General features: G+C 37.7%; 1 protein-coding gene across 1 annotated transcript in view; it reads right to left on the bottom strand.

Moving 5' to 3' along the window:
- USH2A (usherin) overlaps nt 1-19,755 on the bottom strand; it is a 779,248-nt gene that overhangs the window by 476,646 nt on the left and 282,847 nt on the right. The window contains exons 22-26 of the mRNA XM_060022310.1: nt 13,263-13,389; nt 6,029-6,130; nt 4,242-4,421; nt 3,103-3,233; nt 704-977 (exon numbers count right to left, since the gene is read on the bottom strand). Of these exons, the coding sequence (XP_059878293.1) occupies nt 704-977; nt 3,103-3,233; nt 4,242-4,421; nt 6,029-6,130; nt 13,263-13,389 (814 nt within the window). The remainder of the gene's footprint in view (nt 1-703; nt 978-3,102; nt 3,234-4,241; nt 4,422-6,028; nt 6,131-13,262; nt 13,390-19,755) is intronic.

Here is a 19,755-nt window from a genome sequence, read left to right as displayed (position 1 = left end):
ACACATTCACGTACTTTTCCTTTCGTTGATGGTTATGGATAATAAATGACACACAGACTTTTCACAAGTGTGTTTGAAATTCAAGTAAACCCACACTTTCATGTGCTTTGCTGCATGAGAGCTCCATGGAAATGCATGGAGACAAACAGCATTGACGTCAGAAAAAGCCCAGGGAATTTAAGGCCATTTTTCTTGGCTGTACACACCAACCTAATTTATTTTTTAATCTGTAAATACAGATAATGATCAGTATTTAAAAGAACCAGAACCACGTGTGTTCAAGAAAAACATACGAGTAAATATATTATATATATAATATATACAATAATTATAATATATAATAGTAATTTATATATATACACATGTGTACACATGTGTATATATTATATATATACACATGTGTATGTATGTGTACACATACATACATATATATAAATTACAATTATATTTGATGAAGATATGTTAGAATAAATATATTGATTGTAAACACAGATGAGAGCACACCCTTAAGGGCAACATACAAAACAATTTGAAGAAGCGTTTTATTATTTTTTATTTTTAGAGCTTAAAATTCTTCCAGAAAAGGGGTGAGTAGGTATTGCTTTCAGCCTGATTCGACTGCTTTGTCTTGAAACACAGAACCACCAAGACCCGGTAGGACCAGGGCTGTACTAACTTGGGAATTCCTCCCGATGGAGTTTACCTTGTTCCAGCTTCAGGTGTTTATAAGACTCGTGCAGCTCCTGTGGGGTTCCTCCCACATAGACGGGGGAATTCACCATCAGTGGCTGAGCTCTGGACTCTGACACGCGCTCCATCAGTTCATTCATGCTTGTTGATAGGACGGAACCTTTTTTTTTAATGATCACTTTATTCCACCTTCCGTCACAATAGGACAGCCCCAGCCAGAGATCCACTTGTGTAAAGGTAAGACTAGTATTTAACCGGAAGCTCAATATTCCACTCTTCAGTTCCATCTGTATTTCATATTAAAAAGAAAATAGGTATATAAAAGGACTGCAGAATGGCAGTTTGGAAGAGAACAGAAGGTCAACTTCTTGAAGAGAAGCAAGAAATTTCCCTGAAAGAACTCTATAAAAATGTCCCACTTTATTCTAAGCAGAACTGGAGTAACACATAATGAAGTACTCTGCAAGCTTATAATTGACATGACGGATGTTGTAATGAGTCCAACAAATTTATACCCAGTAATGATGATACGATGTAATGCAATACTACATAGGCAAGACCATTTTTTTTTCTTTTTGATGCAGCATAGGTAACAGATTAAACCCTAGCATAAGTGACTGAATGACTGAAGAGAACAGTTTAAACTATGACTCTATTTTTATTTGAATCTTTAGAAAATGAGAAAATACTACTTCATATATCAATTTAATTTCAGGGAAAAATATGACAAGACAATAAGAAAATGAAATGTCAAGCCTGATTAAGCTTATTTTAACTGGCTGGTGAACTCAATTTCAAATTTGTAAAATGTATTTTGATTCAATATTTCAGTGTTACTATTCTAAATCTCTAACTAACCTAATTGCTTCTATGTCTATTCTTTCAGGTTAAAGTGCCATTTTCTAATACGAACATATTTTACTCACATTTTCATGGCAAAGGAAATGCCTCCATGTTTTTCTTCAAAATTTTACTCAATAATTATTTTACCTACTATGCTTTTATTTTGTTAGAAGTCAAATTAGTGACCATAAGGTACTTAAAAATTTGAGATCATGTCAATGAAACAAATTAAATAATATATAAAAAATTATTGCTTTTCTATGTAAAAATCATCTTTGTGAAGTACATCGGGTAAACAGTCATTCATGTTTTTATCCTTTCATTCAATAAATATTGATTCCCCTACTATGTTCTGAAAACCTGCTACTACAAGAGAAATTGCCCCCAAGAACTGCACTGTCTTAATAGCAGAGGCAAACATGTGCGGTAATATTATAAACAAGATGGGGATGGGGTGCAAAGAGATCGGAGAGAAGAAACACATTTTGTTCCCTGGGAATTGGCAAAGGCTTGAAGTAAGGTTTTTGGAAGTAATGTAAGATTCATGGAGAATCTCCAGCAGGAAGATTAACACGTTCAATGGCATGGGGACATGTACGAGCACATTAGGTTTAGAAAAAGATACAAAATTAGATAAAAGGATACATATGGGGGAAAGAGAAAGAAAGGGTTCTGCCAGGTATGGTAGAAGCAAAATTTTGGAGGATTTTGAGTGATATGGAAAAATAATCATTTTTCTCTTGTCTGTCTGATGCCAAAAGCCCATATTCTTTCTACTAATATCTTACACTAAAAGTTCACCCTGCTGGTCATAAGAAGTACATGCTATAAAAATGTTCACAGTAGCCTTATTCACCATGGCAAAAACATGGGAACGACCACTACTTCATTGAAAAGAGAAGAGATATATTATTACCCAGCCATGAAAACCACACGGAGAACATGAATAACTCAGAAACAATGTCAAGGGCTAAAGCAATTGCCTAAAGATAGAAACTTTTACAAATTTCTAAAACAAAGACTTTTAGGCATTCACTCATGATGTTCAAACTATAAAAATGCAAGGAGATAATAAACACAAAATTATAATTACATATTACCTCTAGAGGGAGACAGGGAAATGGGCTAAGAGATGGCCTAGAGGTAGATGCAAAGATTTGATAATATTTTAGTTCTTGGGTTGGGTGGTAGGTTCATGAGTGCTCATTGTACTATTATATTTTATTTTATATGTGTGTGTGAAATATTAAATATATTTCACTATAATATAAAAGATAATGAAGGAACATTTTTCGTATATTGGGAATGTAAATTGCATTTCCTCAATTCCTAATAATTAGCCTGTTTTGTTAAAATTATAATTTTCAAAGTACAATGGTCATTTAAAAAAATCATCATGGTCCTAAAATACAAAATGTTTCACAGGATTCCAAAAGTGAAAATGACATGGGGGTAAAAATAAAAGCAAAAGTGAATTTGGAAAGAAACCCTAATTAAGTATAATGTAAACACATGGTTTATTGATTTTAAAGCTGGATCTAACATTTTTAAGTAAATTAATTAACATACAGCAAGAAAATCAGGTCCATCTTTGTTGTAAATGAAAAGAAGCAATCCATTCAACTGGTCAGTTCTGAACTTAAAGGAAATTTCAAAGTCCATTCCACCATGAAACAAATATGGATAAAGTTCCAGGAACCCTTTAGAGAAAAAAACATGTACAAATTAGCATGCGCAAAGCAATACTGTTTGCATCGTAAGGGTGTCATAAGACAACCTTAGGACGTATTCTGTCGTTGAATAAATCTCTCACAAAAGAAGATGCAGATCAATGTTAAGAAATTCACCTTGTAATGTACAGAAGTAGCAGAATGAACTTGACATACCTTTTAAGAGGAAGCGAGTTACTAAGTCATGGATACAATTAAGACTATTACTAGTTTATCTAAGTATTAACAATAAGTAGTTGCAACTCTGGATAATGACAGTGATGAGAAAAAGCAACGAAAAAGTGCACAGAGTATAATATTATTTAGCTTTCTGTTCTGAAGGTAGTTTAACGAACCTAATATCTAACCAACTTAGTTATAAATGTAGCAGGCAATAGTGGGCCTTTATTCCAAAAATAAGCCATGGTGGCCAAGTCACCATATTCCCTTCCACTCCTTACCCTGGGTGGCTGCTAGACAGAGACTGTAGGTGGCACGTATGCCGGGCACACTATGTCTCACCTTTGCCACAGCCTTTGGAGCAATGGCAGTGATGGTGGTCATATTCTCTAGCTCTCCCTTAAGGCCCTACTTACCCCATCACGCAGCTGAAATTTTACTCTTACGAACACTGTCAATCTATACCATGGGATAAAACAGATATTGTGTGGATTAGCCTGACAAAACTCCTTTGACACATCTGAGTAAAACTATATTCTAAATAAAAAAGTGGACTTACAAATGGACATTAGTGGCACTACCATAGGTAAACCCCAAACTGCCAGAGATCTTACACATGAATATGTATTTATGAGTCTTACTATTTATATTATATATTCAGACGTTGAGAATATATGTATGGGCATCAGGGCGTAACTAGGTATTTCTGAGATAGCAGGTTCATACAAGGTCAAAATAATTGTATCAGGAGAGATTAAATTACACCAAAGATAGAACATACAAGCTAAGCAATGACCAGTGTCTATTTTAGAACCTTACCTGTCCCTAGGAACTGAGCTCCCTCTTGTAATGAAGTGGGGCATCCCTCCCAGTTGTTATACACGTTGATTTGCTCTTCAGAACTCTGCCAAACCAGACGCCCCCAAGCAGCAGAGGGATTATAATTCTTCATAAAATATACATCCTTGAGACAGCCCACAAAACCCTTTCGGATTATGTCTGCAGGGGTTGAAAGATATCAAGAAATATGTTTTCTGAGAAATTCTTTTCAAGCAATGAATTTGATGTGCTATTAAAATCAAAGAAATAGGCAATAGCTCTCACTACCTACTTACTACAAATTTTTAAAAAATTTCTTCTTTTAAGATTTTTTTTTGATGTGGACCAATTTTAAAGTCTTTATTGAGTGTGTTACAATACTGCTTCTGTTTTATGCTTTGTTTTTTTTTTGGCTACGAGGCGTGTGGGATCTTAGCTCCCCGACCAGGGATTGAACCCGCACCCCCTGCATTGGAAGGCGAAGTCTTAACCACTGGACCGCCAGGGAAGTCCCCAAACTTCTTAATAACTCATGTAAACACCACACCATCAGCTAGGGTAGGTGGTAACAATTGTCATGTTTCGCTCTGGTTCAGACTCATCTTATCTGCAGAAACAGATGTTTGCACAAAAACCCTGGTTTTATAGTAATAGCAAGGCTATTGCCTCTTGAACTAACAAGGGGATCTCATCTGCCACTGGTCTTAAAAATAAATGTGCAATAACACATTTTAAAAGTAAGATTTAAAGGAAGTCTATCTATTAAATCTACAGTTTATAGTTTAGTTCCCTCGCCATTTTCACCTAGTCTGTTACACAAGTAAAGCAATAATTTCATTTCATTTTTAGGAATTAATGTAATGTTAAGCTTAATTTTTGAACTCCCCAGACCAGGTAAGTGTGGGGCTTAAGAACACAGTAAGTAGGGTGGTCATAAGAGGTTGGGAAAGAGAGAAAGTGAGCAAATGAGAGAATTAGAGAGCAAAAAAAAAAAAAAGCAGAGAGGGCGAGAAGGCGCCTGAAGCTGAGGTTGCATTTCACATGGCAGTGTCCTTACATCCTTACAGGTCAGTGGAAAGCTTAGCTCTCAGCTTTTGAGTTCATGACCTGATCTTAGGGAGGGTATTCACCAGCAATCAATGTCTTACAAGGTCAATTTATATGCGCAATGTCAAATTATTTATTTATAATGGACAGATGTCATCTACAGGAGGGATACTTGGTATTGGGGTATGCTCTCCTCCTGATGCCTGGATATACCAGAGACAAGAATTGTGCTTGGTGGGCAAAGAACTATGACAAAGACTCTCTTCTCTCTTTCTTTCAGTCTGTGTGTGTGTGTGTGTGTGTGTGTGTGTGTGTGAATGTTTTCAAGAGACTTCTCCACCAGTCTACAGTAGCCAAATGAAAGCCCTCTCTTCTCTACAGGTATTTCTAAGGAGGTAACTATAACCGGTCTTGAGGATTTAAATATATCCTTCTCAAAAAAGTCACTGAAATTTTTTGATCCCTAAATAACATAGCTTTGACTGAAATTAGTATAATTCATTTCAGCAAAAGTTTAATGAACTCCTTTTACATATCAAGAACTGGGTACTAAGAATTGAAATGCCAGTAGTACATGGTTCCTTTAGAAAAGAAGAGACCTAAAGGAAATTTTTGACATACTGATGTAGGAAATACAGTATGAGATAGAAAATAATACTATTACCCATACTTTAAAATAATGCAACTTGATTCTAAAATGTGGTGACAACATATAAAGTCTATACCTTTCCCAAACTCACCAGAATCCTTCCTGAGGATGGTATAACCCTGCGGCAGCCCTCCCACAAACACTCCTGTGTTCTCTCCAATAACAGTACTACCATTCAGGGTGGCCGAGGAGCCTATGGATGGAAAAGGAGATGAGAATTCCAACTTCAGCAGGATAATCTATTTCTACAAATTTAACAAATGACTAAACCCTTCCCTGGGCTTCTGGACACCACTCTTTCTTGGTTCTCTACATATCGGTTACATTTCTTCACTGGTTCTTCCTCATCACCCCAACATCTTGATGCTGCAATGACCCAGGCTTCCTCCCATCTCAGATCTCTTTCTCCACCTACACAGATACCCTAATCCCCTCTAGAACGATGAAGAGAGAGCTGGGTACCTGTGCTAATTCCCAGGGCCAAAGATCAGAAGGGGCCTGGGTCCTTGACTGTGTTGTATAACAATGCAAATCTGTTAAAATGTTTATTTTACTCCATCATTTTTTGGGAGAAGGGGGATTTTTTTTTTCAGAGCCCAAACAACTCTAATTAGCCCTACTTATATCTGGGACCTTGGCTTTAAATACCATCTTTAGCTGACAACTCCCAATTTTTTTATCTCTAGTCTGGAACTCTTCCCTGAACTCAGATCCAGGAATCTGCTTGATATTTCCACTTGGATGCCTCATAGGTACCTAAGACTTAACATGTTCAAACCGAAATCTGAACATCTCTCTCTGAATCTGCTTCTCCCACTAACTTGCCCACCTTAGTTATGGTAGTTACAGTCTAAAGGCCCCAAACCTTGCAGTCATGCTCTACATTAGGGGTTAGCAAAAGTCTTCTGTAAAGAGCAAGGTAGTATGTACTTTCCTCTTTGTAGACCGCACAGCCTCAAGCAGCCATAGACAATACCTAACCAATGGGTGCAGTTGTCGCCAATAAAGCTTTATGAAAACAGGCATGGGCTGGATTTGGCCCACAGGTGGTAGTCTGCCAACCCCTGCTCTACCTCAATCAAATTCCTTAACATTTACAATACATCCAGATTTCTCATTATATCCACAATTCCTTCCCTGGTTCAAGAAACGATCATTTCTTGTCTGGATTATTTTAGAATTATTGCAGAAGCCTATTTGCTGGTCTCCATGCTTCTGTAACAAATTAATAAGCAGAAACCTCAATTAAATATTCGGGAGACCAGAAGGTAGAGTTCTCGCACCTTGTAATGAAGGCAAACCCACCAGGAAGAGGAAAGACTTTTCTTTCCTGGCAAGGACTCAGCCAATGAAAAATCATGAACACTTTGTTTACTATAGTCCCCCCAGCTTCCTGTTCATCCTCTGTAAAAGTTTTCTCCCTCCCTTGCCATGCGGGACTTGCACTTGGCTTGCCATGGTTGTAGACCCTGAATTGTGATTCTCTGCTGATCCCCAATAAACCCATCTTTGCTGGAGAAATATCTGACAGTCCATTTGTTTTAGGTCAACATTTTGGTGGACCCTATGGGGACCACAGAAAACCCCTGAAGGCTCCAGTTCTGGTGAACAAACAGGTGTGGTACCCACAAAGAAGCCCACTGTGCTCACTGCTTACCCACTGTGCTCACTGCTCTTACCAACTCTGGAGTTTGAAGGTAAATCTTTCTCCTGGATCTGAGCTCACACCCTCTTTGCATTTGAAGCTCTCCAGCCTTTATGCAAGTTCTGCTTAAAGGTTTTTTCTGGTTAAGGCCTTGTTCTGTACCTGAGTACTCATTTGGAACTTCAGTCTAATTTTGAGATCAGACTGTTTCAACCAAGACTGGCTGAGAAGTCATCAGCCTGTTCCTTCAGGAACGAGGCTGCTTCACTGAAACTCTGCTGGTTTTTCAGGCTTCAGCCCATTCCTTTGGAATTAGGGCTGTTCTTTGGAAATGACTGAAAAACCTTGGGCCTGGTTTCTACAGGACCAAACTGTTTCCCTAGAATTGGCTGGTATTAATTTGCATGCTGTTTGAGTTGCGAGCAGTTTGATTTGAACTGTGAGCTGTTTAAAAATTATTCTTTCACTCTGGAGACAAACTTCTGAGTAATGAGATACCAGTTATCTACATATTTTGAGCGAGCCCCCGCCGACAGGGACTCTGGACAATTTTATGTTTAAAAAGTGTGGTCTTTCCTCATGTGCATTTCCAACTAAATGGACCAAACTGACCTAAGGCAATTTAGAATATCAATGGCCATTATGGGGAATTTTTGGAATCCTCAAAGTTAATTGGACTACAATAGCTCAGAAATTCCCAGAACTGAATAGTATGCCTATTTTGATTGGCATGTTGAGGTTTCTAAATGTAATTAGGAGCTTAAAATTGTCCCTCAGCAAAATGAGATTTTAAGATTAACTGAGGCAAACATGTGGATAAAGAAAGACAAAGTGGCTCTCCACACCTCAGGCTTTCCTTCCTTGGCTTCTCTGTCTCAGGCTCAACCTCTGGTACCATCTTGTCTCTCTTCCCCAGCTCCTCATGGCCAGACTCATCTGGAACCATCTTTCTCCTTTCCTTCTCTACTGCCTATGCCTCCTCAGACCCTCAGTTCCCCCCCCCCCCAATAATTCTCTCACCAAACTTCCCCTTTCTCTGAAACATTCCCCACTCCCTTTTCCTCTGAACTTATCAGAACCTGTCCCTTTAAAATTAAGCCTTCTAAGGTTCCAGAAGCTAAACACTTAATTTCTTATATTCCCTGGACTAAAGCTGAACTGCAAGCCACAGTCAAAAATATACCCAAAGTAACTGAAGGTTGTCACAGATTTGCTGAGGAATTTAATGTAGTCATTCAAACTTATCAACTTGGTTTCTCTGACGTACCTTAGCTAATTCATAGGTTTGTTGGTGATGGCCAGACCCAGCATTGGATCAGAACTGCTAATTGGGAAAATCCTGAAAGGTCTCTAGGATAACAACCAGGAGATCAGCCCTCTAACTTACTATATGATCAGGCTTGAGCAATCACTAGGTGACTTCACTGAGCAATTCCTAGGGTTTTTCCAAAGACTGTCAACTGGAACAAAATTCAGGCTTGCACACCAAACTCTGATGAACCTGTTCATTATGATTACAATTGAATTCAGATTATTTTTATGCAAAGTTTTGGTCTTCTTCCAGATGTTGACTCCACCTGGGTAGCTTTTAATTCCATGTTTATTAATGGGCCAAACTGGGATCTTTCCTTTCTAATGAAAAGGACCAGGATGGAATGGAAAACTATGTCCCATCTAGTTTTTTTTTTTTTTTTTTTTCTTTTTTTCTTTTTTTTTTTCCCATCTAGTTTTGATTAATCTGTCAAAACTGCTCTCTCACACTATAGCTGAATCACCTAGAAGGAAGACTGTCTAAATTCTTAAACTTCAACTACGCAAATGAAGGCTCCTAAATGAAACTAAAATCCTCCTAGTTTCTGGTATTATTGAAAATAGCCAGGATATTGGAAAAGAGACTGTTACAAATTTAAGTGCTTTCAGGGTCTTCAGCCCTCTGACTAACCTTTCCAATATCCGCCAACTACTCAATGACAGGCTCTGAGGAACTATAGGGGCTCTTCCCAATTCTCCATCTTAATCAGCTTAAAGAAATGTTTCTCAAGATTGGGGTTGAATCTCTTCCAGTCCTAATGGTCACACACTCAGTGCTCCAACCCATTACTAAAAAGCAGCCTCTGCCTCCGAGTACCAACACAGTTCAAATAGTGGCAATCTCTAACGGATCTCAAGAGGCTCTTGTCTCTGAACCTATTCCTTTCCTTTAGGCCCTTTGAGAGACACACCATGTATTTTTCTCCTTAGTTCCTCTGCCCCTACCCATTTATTGGGCTGAGACTTCTTGGAGAAGTCTCATGCTGGAAATTCTTTCTTGCAAAAGGAGGAGATAATCTAGAATTTGAAAGTAGCCATCAAAATCACCAACCAGGTAAATTAAATGACCCCTCTGACATCTTTTATTTGTTCTGTCTCCGACAGTTCTAGAGCGGATTTTGGAAACACTGATCATGTGTCCCTATTGAATCAGCCACCACCATCTTTATGGGCAAAATCTCCAACTGATATTGGCAAACTTCAAAGAGCACCCCTTCCCATCAAGATTCAAATAGATCCCTCAAAACCTCTTCCCAGAATTAATCAATACCCTATAAGTAAAGAAACCCTTCAAGGCATAAAGCCTGTAATAGAAGATTATAAGGCTCGAAACCTCATTATGCCTGTACTAATTCCTGTGAGGATGCTATTTTACCTGTGAGAAAACCTAAGGGCTGAGGGTAGAGGTCTGTCCAGGACTTCTGAGCAATAAGCAACATTGTTATCCCTAGACGCCCTGTTGTTCGTAATCCTCAGACGTTCTAACATCCATTCCCACTGGAAGCAAATTCTTTACTGTAATTGATTTATGCAGTGCATTCCTTAGTATTCCACTTGATGAAGCTAGCCAACACCTTTTTACCTTTACTTGGGAAGAAAAACAATTCACCTGGACAGTAATGCTCAGGGTTTTACTGAGAGTCCTTCTTATTTCTTGTAAATCCTGAAGGTTGACCTGGATGATATAAAGTTTCCTACAGGTCTACTTTGTTGCATATGTGAATGATTTGCTTCTTTGATCTTCTAAAGCCTACTCACAGGAAGACAGCATCCACTTTCTAAAGCTTTTAGCCTTAAAGGGACATAAGATTGCCAAGGAAAAAACTGTAGCTTGCCCAAACCCAGGTTTGATATTTAGGGCATCTGGTATCAGAACAAGGGCTACACTTAGATACAGATGGACTTCATAGTGATTGAGGAACCTGTTTTACTGGCCAACAGGTACTTCAACAAGTCTGTGGCATCAATCCTCTGATTTAGTCGATCACAGTAATGGCATTATTAGACCCAACTGGCAAAATTTGTAAAGGTCATACAAATACCTTGGCCCAAAGCATTGCTATTGGTCCCTCTAAATCTCAGATCCACACTTTTTGTAACTCAAAAATTCTCACCCATTGAAACAGTCACAGGACACCCAACACACTTGGTTACTGCTTTTTTTTTGACCTACAACTGAAAAGAGGAGATATACTCCAATAACACAAGGGCCAAATTGCTCCTATTAAAAATAACCATGTTTTGGTAGAGCAATCTTTTTACAGTGCACTCTCAGGAGACGAAGACCTTAAGCATCACACCTTGCAACCTGAAGGCTTTATTTACTGGAAAAGACAACTCCAGAGGAACTTTCTTCAACCTTATTGGAGAGACCCCTATCAGGTATTGCTAACCAACCCTTCTGCCGCCAAAGTCCAAGGAATAGATTCTTGGACTCATGTGACATGCCTAAAGAAAGCACCAAATTCTGAAGGGACCTCAAAAAGTCTGGTGAGCTGAAAGTAAATATTTCAGGTGTTGAACTGAAGCAGACAACACCTGATGAGGCAGCTTTCTGAAGATATCTGGACCAGGTCTTTAGGAAGTGTATTGCCAAATCTTTGACAATGACATAATGCTTCAGATGATCTCCAATGTCTATGATCTTGATAACATATGGAATTGAGACAGAAAGTGTCTGAGAGTTCTCCATTCTACCTTCCCTTGTTACTTGAATATGACCTCAGTAGGTTTCCAATCTGTGCCTTCCCTTCTGATATGAGACCCCCCACACAGGAAAGGTCCTTCCTGGCACTGAGGAACAAAAAGCCATTGAAATTAGAAAAGCTGACTCGATCAGTGATGCTCTGAGAGAAAGTTCATGATCAAAAGGGGGACATATAAAAAATTAATAAACAGAAACCTCAAATAGATAGATTTGGGAGACCAGAAGGAGGTCTCATGCCCTGTGGTGACAGCAGAGCCCAACAGGAAGAAGAAAGACACCTCCTTTTTCCTGGCAAGCACTCAGCCAATGAAAAGCCATGGACTATTTGTTTACTACAGCCCTCCCAACTTCCTTTTGCCCTCCATAAAAGCGTTCTCCTTCCGTTGCTGTGCGGGGACTTCCAAGTGGCTCACCATGGTTGCAGACCCCGAATTGCAGCTTTCTACTGATCCCAAATAAACCCATCTTTGCTGGAAAAGCATATGGCAATCTATTTGTTTTAGGTCAACACTTCCATCCTTGTTCTCCTTAAAACTTATCTCCAAAAGAGCAGCCACAGTGTTCCTTTTAAAGAAAGAAGTCATGTCATGTTACCCCTCTCTCAAAATTCTCCAATGGCTTCCCTCTTTTCAAGTAAAAGCTCACAAAGCCCTATGTAATACAGCCCCAGTGGCCTCTCTGATTTCATATTGTAACACTAGCCCCTTCAACCTCTCTTTCCCACATTGGCTTCCTTGTTGGTCCTTGACATGGCACATATCGTATGCTCCCACCTCAGGGCCCTGGGAACTACTGTTCACTTGACTTGAAACATTCTCCTAGACATTTGCCTGGTTTGCCCTTTTATCCCCTTTAGGTCTATGCTCATATGTCACCTTATCGGAAAGACCTTCTCTAACAGTCTTTTATAAAATCAAAACATCCCTTCCCCAACACACACACACCCCTTTTCCTCTTATCCTGTTTTATACACTCTCAGAATGTACCACTACCTGATATTTGTTCAATATTTATTTATTCTGTTTCCTGCCCCTCTCCCACCTAAAGTGTAAATTTTCCTCCTTGTTTCCAGAGTTCCTAGAGCAGTAGTAGGTGCTCATTAAAATTTCATATTTTCTGAATGAATTAATAAAAGCCTGCATCATAGTACTGTAACTTTTACAATTACATGGGGATGGTAGATAGGGAAGGATAGAAAGAAAAAAACTTAGAATTGCAAAGAAAAAACACATGTCCCAGAACGCTGCCTACCAACTGTCTTAACTGGAAGAAGTTGTTTACCTTTTGGAGCCTTAGTTTCCTCATCTCTAAAATGAGTATAACCGAGGTTATAATAGAGGAACATAAGGAGAGAACATAAGTAAAAGGAAAGTAAAAGGAAAGTAAAAGCCCTTGCAAATTGTAAAGACCTGAAAAAGATACAAAATTGCTATTGATGACTTTACTCTTATTTTTGCTTTACTGAAACCCTGTGTAGACGAGAAGATAGTTGCCAAGACTTCATCATTTTAGGAGCACCCCAAAGGCAAACTCAACAGCAATTTAGATGAAGTTGAGTGGAGATAAAGGTGAAAGAAGAGATGAACAAATATAAACAACAGAAGAGGACGGTAACATCAGCACACCAATAGAGCCCTTCATATATGTCAAAGAAGATCTTACCTGTATATTGCCCATCAAGTGTGATTTGGCCGAAATCCTGATGCCTAATCGCGATTATCTCATGCCATTTGCCATCACTATATTGTTTACCATCATCATTAGTTGTGGTAACTTCTACTGCAGACCCCTTAAGGGAATGAATGAGGGAAAAAGAATCAATGAGTGAGTATGCATGTTACATACACATACATATATATTTGTAAAAAACCAATTAGCAAATTTCAACATGATCCAGATGCAAGCATGTACACGTTTCAAACAGAACTCAAAATTAAAGTTGATACATCCTTCTGGCTTTTCTCTGATGTACTTCTGTGTCACCTCGGTGCTCAAATCTGAAAAGAGCTTCTCTTTGGAATAAAAATCTCTTACAAGTACCCTTGGATTTTGAGTAACTATACTCATCAGAAAGGTAATGAATTTTCTTTTCTAATATTTTAAATTTGGGGGCAGAAATATAAAAAAGAGAAGAATTTAAAACTAATAAAATATTATTCAAATAATATTGTTCTAAAGATAAGGAAATGTCTGGCAAGTTATTTTCTTTTACCTTCACTACACTACGTATAGCAAGAAGGAATAAGGTTCACATTAAAAATTAGTCAGTTACTAATGCCTTGAACATGAGTATAGCGGTTAAACTTATTACTCAATGCTTTGTAGTCTGAATTCTAGCATTTATACTTTTGTCTAAGGTAACAGTATAGTTAAAAATGAGTTCCTAAGTGGATAAGACTAGGAAATGGCAGATAATAAGGACAGATACTAGCTAAAAGGAGGTGAGGATAAGGAGACAAAGAAAAGTAGAAGAGAAACATTTCATCTTGACACTTTAGAGCTATGTATATTCTGGTTAGCGCAATGATACTCTTTTAATGTTAGTGAACACTTAAGACTAAGTAAAAGATATTTCAACTTTGTCACCATCATCATTTGCTACTACTGTGGTTAAAGAAAAAACAACCAGAAAATTACTCTAAACCTTCTAAATGAAAACAATTTTTTCTTTCTTTCTTAATAAAGTAGATCTCTAGCAATACTTAACTTCAATCAATAAAAATTTTTTAAGCTAAAAATAAGATTTGGTAAAATATTACAAAATATATTTTTAAATTACTTGGACTGTTTCACCAAATTCTAATAATCTTGGTAGACTGTTTTTCAAAAAAGATAAAGCTGATAATTATCTGATGCAATATGGTGAAGATTTATGTCACAAAAATTGCAACGTTAATCACACCATCTTCAGTAAAACATTTCTGTTTACATTTCCCTAAAATAGCTTCAGCAGTATACCATGCCCATTCTATGCATTTAATTGGCTCCTGTCAGGCCTCATACAGAGCATGACAACATGTGTGACATACAGAATTTCATATTACCAAAAAAGAGCTTTTAATTTCCCATGAGTAGGAGTGGGTTGCTTCTCACGTGGACAATATCCCAACTTTTACAGGCAACTCGATCGGCTAGAAAGATGACCATTTTGGTAAGTGCTCGAATCTTTGTAGGTTGATTTTCCTTCTATCTCTTTCCTCCACATATTCTTTTATTTTCCTCAACTCTATTTCAACATTTTAATATTTTACAAACACACATTTCATTATCGTAGTTTAATAATTAAAACCAGAACTGGTGTCGTGCCCAATTAATGTGCCCTGGTAGCATGCCCATTAGTTTTTCCATTAGTGAATTCAACAATACTAATGGGATTACTAGCATGGGATGCTAATTGGGCGTGACATAAGAAACTGGCTTACTTCTTAGCATACCCTTGCTAATGATGAAATTAATGAGCATTTTATTAAATGCTGTCTCATCAAAGTGTACTTAGTTAGCGTTAAAATTGTTACAGACGATGCTGCATTCTAAAGATCAGGTGTCTGAGTAAGTGGTTCTTCGTATCATGTTTGGCGATAGTCTGAAGCATTAATAGTTCTCTACATCGAAATCACATTGACTGGTGACACATTCAAGTACATAACACACAGCCTCAGTATGCCAAATTTTCTTCATACTTAGAGGAACTTAGTGTATTATTCTTTGATGATCATTTTAAGATTATTTTACCTCACCAATGTTAAGAGAATAATTCTGTGATCAATTCTGATGTCATATGATGCAGTTTATTTTTTCCATCTGGAAAATATCAGACATGTTAAATAGATGCTATTCGGAATTTTTTTTGAAAGCTTTCACTTTCACCATTTCCCTCAGTGAAGTCAGAATGTTATGTGAATTTCCTGTTAATGTCACTGAACATAAAACATTTAACTGAGAACCACGAGTCATTACTGGTCAATAAAATATCATCTGATCAAGTATTTCCAAATTGAAATTAATCTAATGAAAATAGGAAGACTCTAGCTAATTGTTAGAGAGAACAAAAAATACAGCAATTAAAAAATGGAGTAACTTTACTGACTCTTAACAATAATTCTAAGTGTTCAGTTTATGATAGGCAAACATATGTCCTGTTTTAAATATTATGAAGAATCTTCCCCCTTTCCCCCAAATATTTTTTCATAGAATGAATCGGATAGTTGGAAGGAATGCCAAATAAGTTTTTACGCCTCTATGTAGAATTATATTATTATGTAAAGAATTCGTTACTTAAGTTTATTAAGATATTTTAAAAAGAACAAAGTACACAATGACTTCAGTTATTTTGAAACTACGTGTTAGAGAGTAACTTTAAATTCCTACAAAATGCTCTTTCCACAACTCAAAATTTAATTATTTTGAATGGATTCAGGAACAGTAATTTGAAAATAACATCGGTATAAGTCAAAGTATCTGACAAATGAAAACAAATAACTAAAATTGTTAAATTATCATTAAAGAACTGGAAATTTTATCCTAGAAAATGGGTAATTTCTGCAATTATGAGTACTTTTTTTTTTTGCAGTATGCGGGCCTCTCACTGTTGTGGCCTCTCCCATTGCAGAGCACAGGCTCCGGACGCGCAGGCTCAGCGGCCATGGCTCACGGGCCCAGCTGCTCCGCGGCATGTGGGATCCTCCCGGACCGGGGCACAAACCCATGTCCCCTGCATCAGCAGGCAGACTCTCAACCACTGCGCCACCAGGGAAGCCCATGAGTACTATTTTACCAATAGCTATCAAGCCACTCAGTCAACCAATCAGTCAACAGACCTTTACTTATTTATGAGTGTATCTACTATGTTCCAAGGACTGTACTGAGCCTCGAGGATATATCTGGCGACTAATAGACAGACCTGCCCTCACTGGATTGTACACTCAGATAAGAAAGACACAAAGAGCAAATAACTACTTGTCTAATGAGTACAATAAGGTGTTCATTAGATAATCTTGTATCCTTTACAGACAAAAGGAAAGAAAACTGGCTTAAAGTGGTACCTGAGTTATTTAAAATATAAATACTTTGAAATGTCAATGGGGGACGTATAAAACAAACTCCTAAGCTTCTTTAAACTTGGGGTAGCTCTAACTTTGTTCACGAAGTTGTATTTATGACACAGAGTACAGACTTGTGGTTGCCAAAGGGGTGAGGGATTGGGGAGGGAAGCATTGGGGGTTTGGGATGAGCAGATGCAAACTATTATATATAGGATGGATAAAAAACAAGGTCCTACTGTATAGCACAGGGGACTATGTTCAATATCCTGTGATAAACCATAATGGAAAAGAATATGAAAAATAATATATATATGTATAACTGAGTCACTTTGCTGTACAGAAGAAACTAACACAACATTGTAAATCAACTCTACTTCAATTTAAAAAAAGAGAAAAAAAAAGCTGTATTCATATTCCTACCCCAAAAGAGAAAAAAATGGAAGAATATTCCAAATATTCTCCATTCCTCAGTTTCAACAATCTCTTTGCCTGATAATATGCTGGGCTTTCATTAAAAAGTTAGCAATATGTCCAGTTAACCTGGATAAATTCCTTCGTGGTGAGGAAGGACCAGTCCCGGCTAGCTTGAGCTCGTGGACTCATGTACAGACAGCATCACAAGCACTCAGTGTGATACATCTGATCACATTTTCTCACATGTATCTTAAGGCAGTCCGGCTCAACCAACGCCTTACTTTCTTATGTATAAATTAATTATCACTTTCCTGAAAATGCAGGTAACTTTTGCTTTATTAGAGGGACATTATTATTCCAGGTAAAAATGCACTTGTAAGTCATCATTAAACCCTTTGCATTCCCCTGGTCCTCCAACTTTGGCTATAACAATTTCATTGATGCTTGCCTAGCAGGTACCAACTTTGTATACAGGTTACGATTTGGGTATATAGGGCAGGGACAGGCAGAGGGAAGCACTCTAGGCCATTGTCTGAAGGAAGAGGGGGAGGAAGTGGTTGGCAATGCCCTTGTGAATGTTTCCTCGAACTCTGCTCTGGTCTACACCAGCCTGTCTATCTGATCATTGAAAAGGCGATGAAAAAGGAGATGGAGGAAGTTTCCTGGCAGCCAGTCTCAGGATCATAATGGCAATAATGTGGTTGAGCGGAGTTAAGCATTATTTAACTTCTTCCCCTTCCTATTCTGCAGAATCTGAAGCTATCACATCTTTTAGAAAGAGAAATAACAAAGAGATGGCAGTCATGTTTCAGTTCTGGTGGAATCGTTTTTGGATTAATTCTGCAAAGACTTTGCCCCATATGTTTAGAGTATATTGTGGGTGGGGGGGGCGGGGGGCAGGCAGGGCACATTTATTAAATACTCAAAACCTGTGAACAAACCCGTGGCCACTGTATGATTACAGACGTAGTTCTGGGGTGTGAACGGTCATCTGGAATCACACTCATAGACACCAGGATGGACGTTTATGAGGGTGTGACCAATTGTATTGTAAGTGTGAGGCAGCGTGAAGCCACCCTGGCACACTGCCCTGTTCAAGTCCAGCAGGACTCTACTCCAATCTTGGAAGGGGGGGTGTCTAGAGAGAGGACGGCAGGAGCGGCATTTTGTTCATTTCTCATTTCCGTGTTTCCAACTCGTAACTGCCCAGCACAGTGCCTGCAATATGACACATTTTTAACAATGTTTCATTGAATGAAATAAACTAAATCCAGTGCCAGTTCTATCACTAGATCACTATGTGACCCTAGTTAAGACACTTCATCTAAAGCGGGGAAAAAAACAATACCTACTTCAGGTGGCTACTTCAAGAATGAAATGAGACAATCAACATGAACCCACTTTGCATACTTTGAAAGCTCTATGAATAAATGGCTATATGATTAAAGTTTTTCTCCATCTGGCTTGATCTCAAATATACCTAGATGTTAACAGGTTGAGGTAGAAGAAGCAGAACCAGATTTTTTCTTTCTCATTGATATTCTTCTATTTTTCTGGATTGTTTCCTTTCTTTTATGTTTTTGTTGATATTTACAATTTAGCATTTAGTCTTTTTTTTAATCTTGTTAATTGTTCTTGGAACAATTAACGATTTTCGTTCTATTAGTAATTACTTTCTGTTGTCACAACATTTAAAATCAAATATTTTTGTCCATTTATTTTATGAAAACAAGAAACCAATATAACCTATACCCTTAATGCCCCCTCTACTAAGTTGATACCTTTAGAAACTTTTAAGTCACTCATTTTCCCCCCCTCCTTCAACTCTTAGTAATTTTAGCACCAAACAATTATCAGGGGTTTTTTTTCCCCTTTGCTGTGTGTCTCTTCTAGGTCAAAGATTCTTTGGCACATAAAACACATTTCTAGTCATTTTGTCATCAAATACTTAGGTTGAACTTAATATCCTTAGGTTTATTATTCACCACTACTTCTCCTCTATATTTCAAATTCTTTATTTTTTCCTTCTGATTAGAAGCCTTGCTGAAATATTTCCTTCCAATATGGTGCACGGATGGTATTTAAACTGAATCTCTGGACATCAACAAGCATTTTTCTTTCATGTTGAAAAGCTTGGTCACAGATTAGCTGCATAACTTTGGGAAAATTAATTTAACCATGATTCAGATTTTCACCTGTAAAGTGGGGATAGTGAGTACCTGCTTTACAGAGTTGTTGTGATGTTTAAATACGTGTGTGTGTGTGTGTGTGTGTGTGTGTGTGTGTATTTATGTATAGAGAGAACACTTAGAATAATGGCTGGCACACAGAGGTCCTATAGAAGAACAAGCTTTGCTTAATCTTGACTAGAACTTGATGAGCCCTTTCAATAAATTTATAATCAAGTCTATTAAATCATATATTCTCTCCTATTTTAGATTTCGTTATCTTCTCCCATCCTTCTTTACCTTGTGCATGTGTTTTCTGTTCTCCTTTTGAATTTCTTCTTAATATTAGCATCTTCCTTCATCTTTCTTTATGTTTTCATATTTTTGTCATGTATTTTGACCTAGCAATCTGAGGCTCAGCAGTCTCTCTTCTAATTAATCTCCTTAAAGGATTCAAGTGAAAAATAATATTTTCAGTCCCGTAACTGAATCAACGTCAGTGTGCTGTTTTTGTTTTCCCGATGCCATCTG

The sequence above is a fragment of the Delphinus delphis genome, chromosome 1 (assembly GCF_949987515.2).
Source record: "Delphinus delphis chromosome 1, mDelDel1.2, whole genome shotgun sequence".
NCBI classification, from domain to species: domain Eukaryota; kingdom Metazoa; phylum Chordata; class Mammalia; order Artiodactyla; family Delphinidae; genus Delphinus; species Delphinus delphis.
Note: the sequence above shows the minus strand (reverse complement) of the source record. Positions and strands in the feature narration are given on the sequence as shown.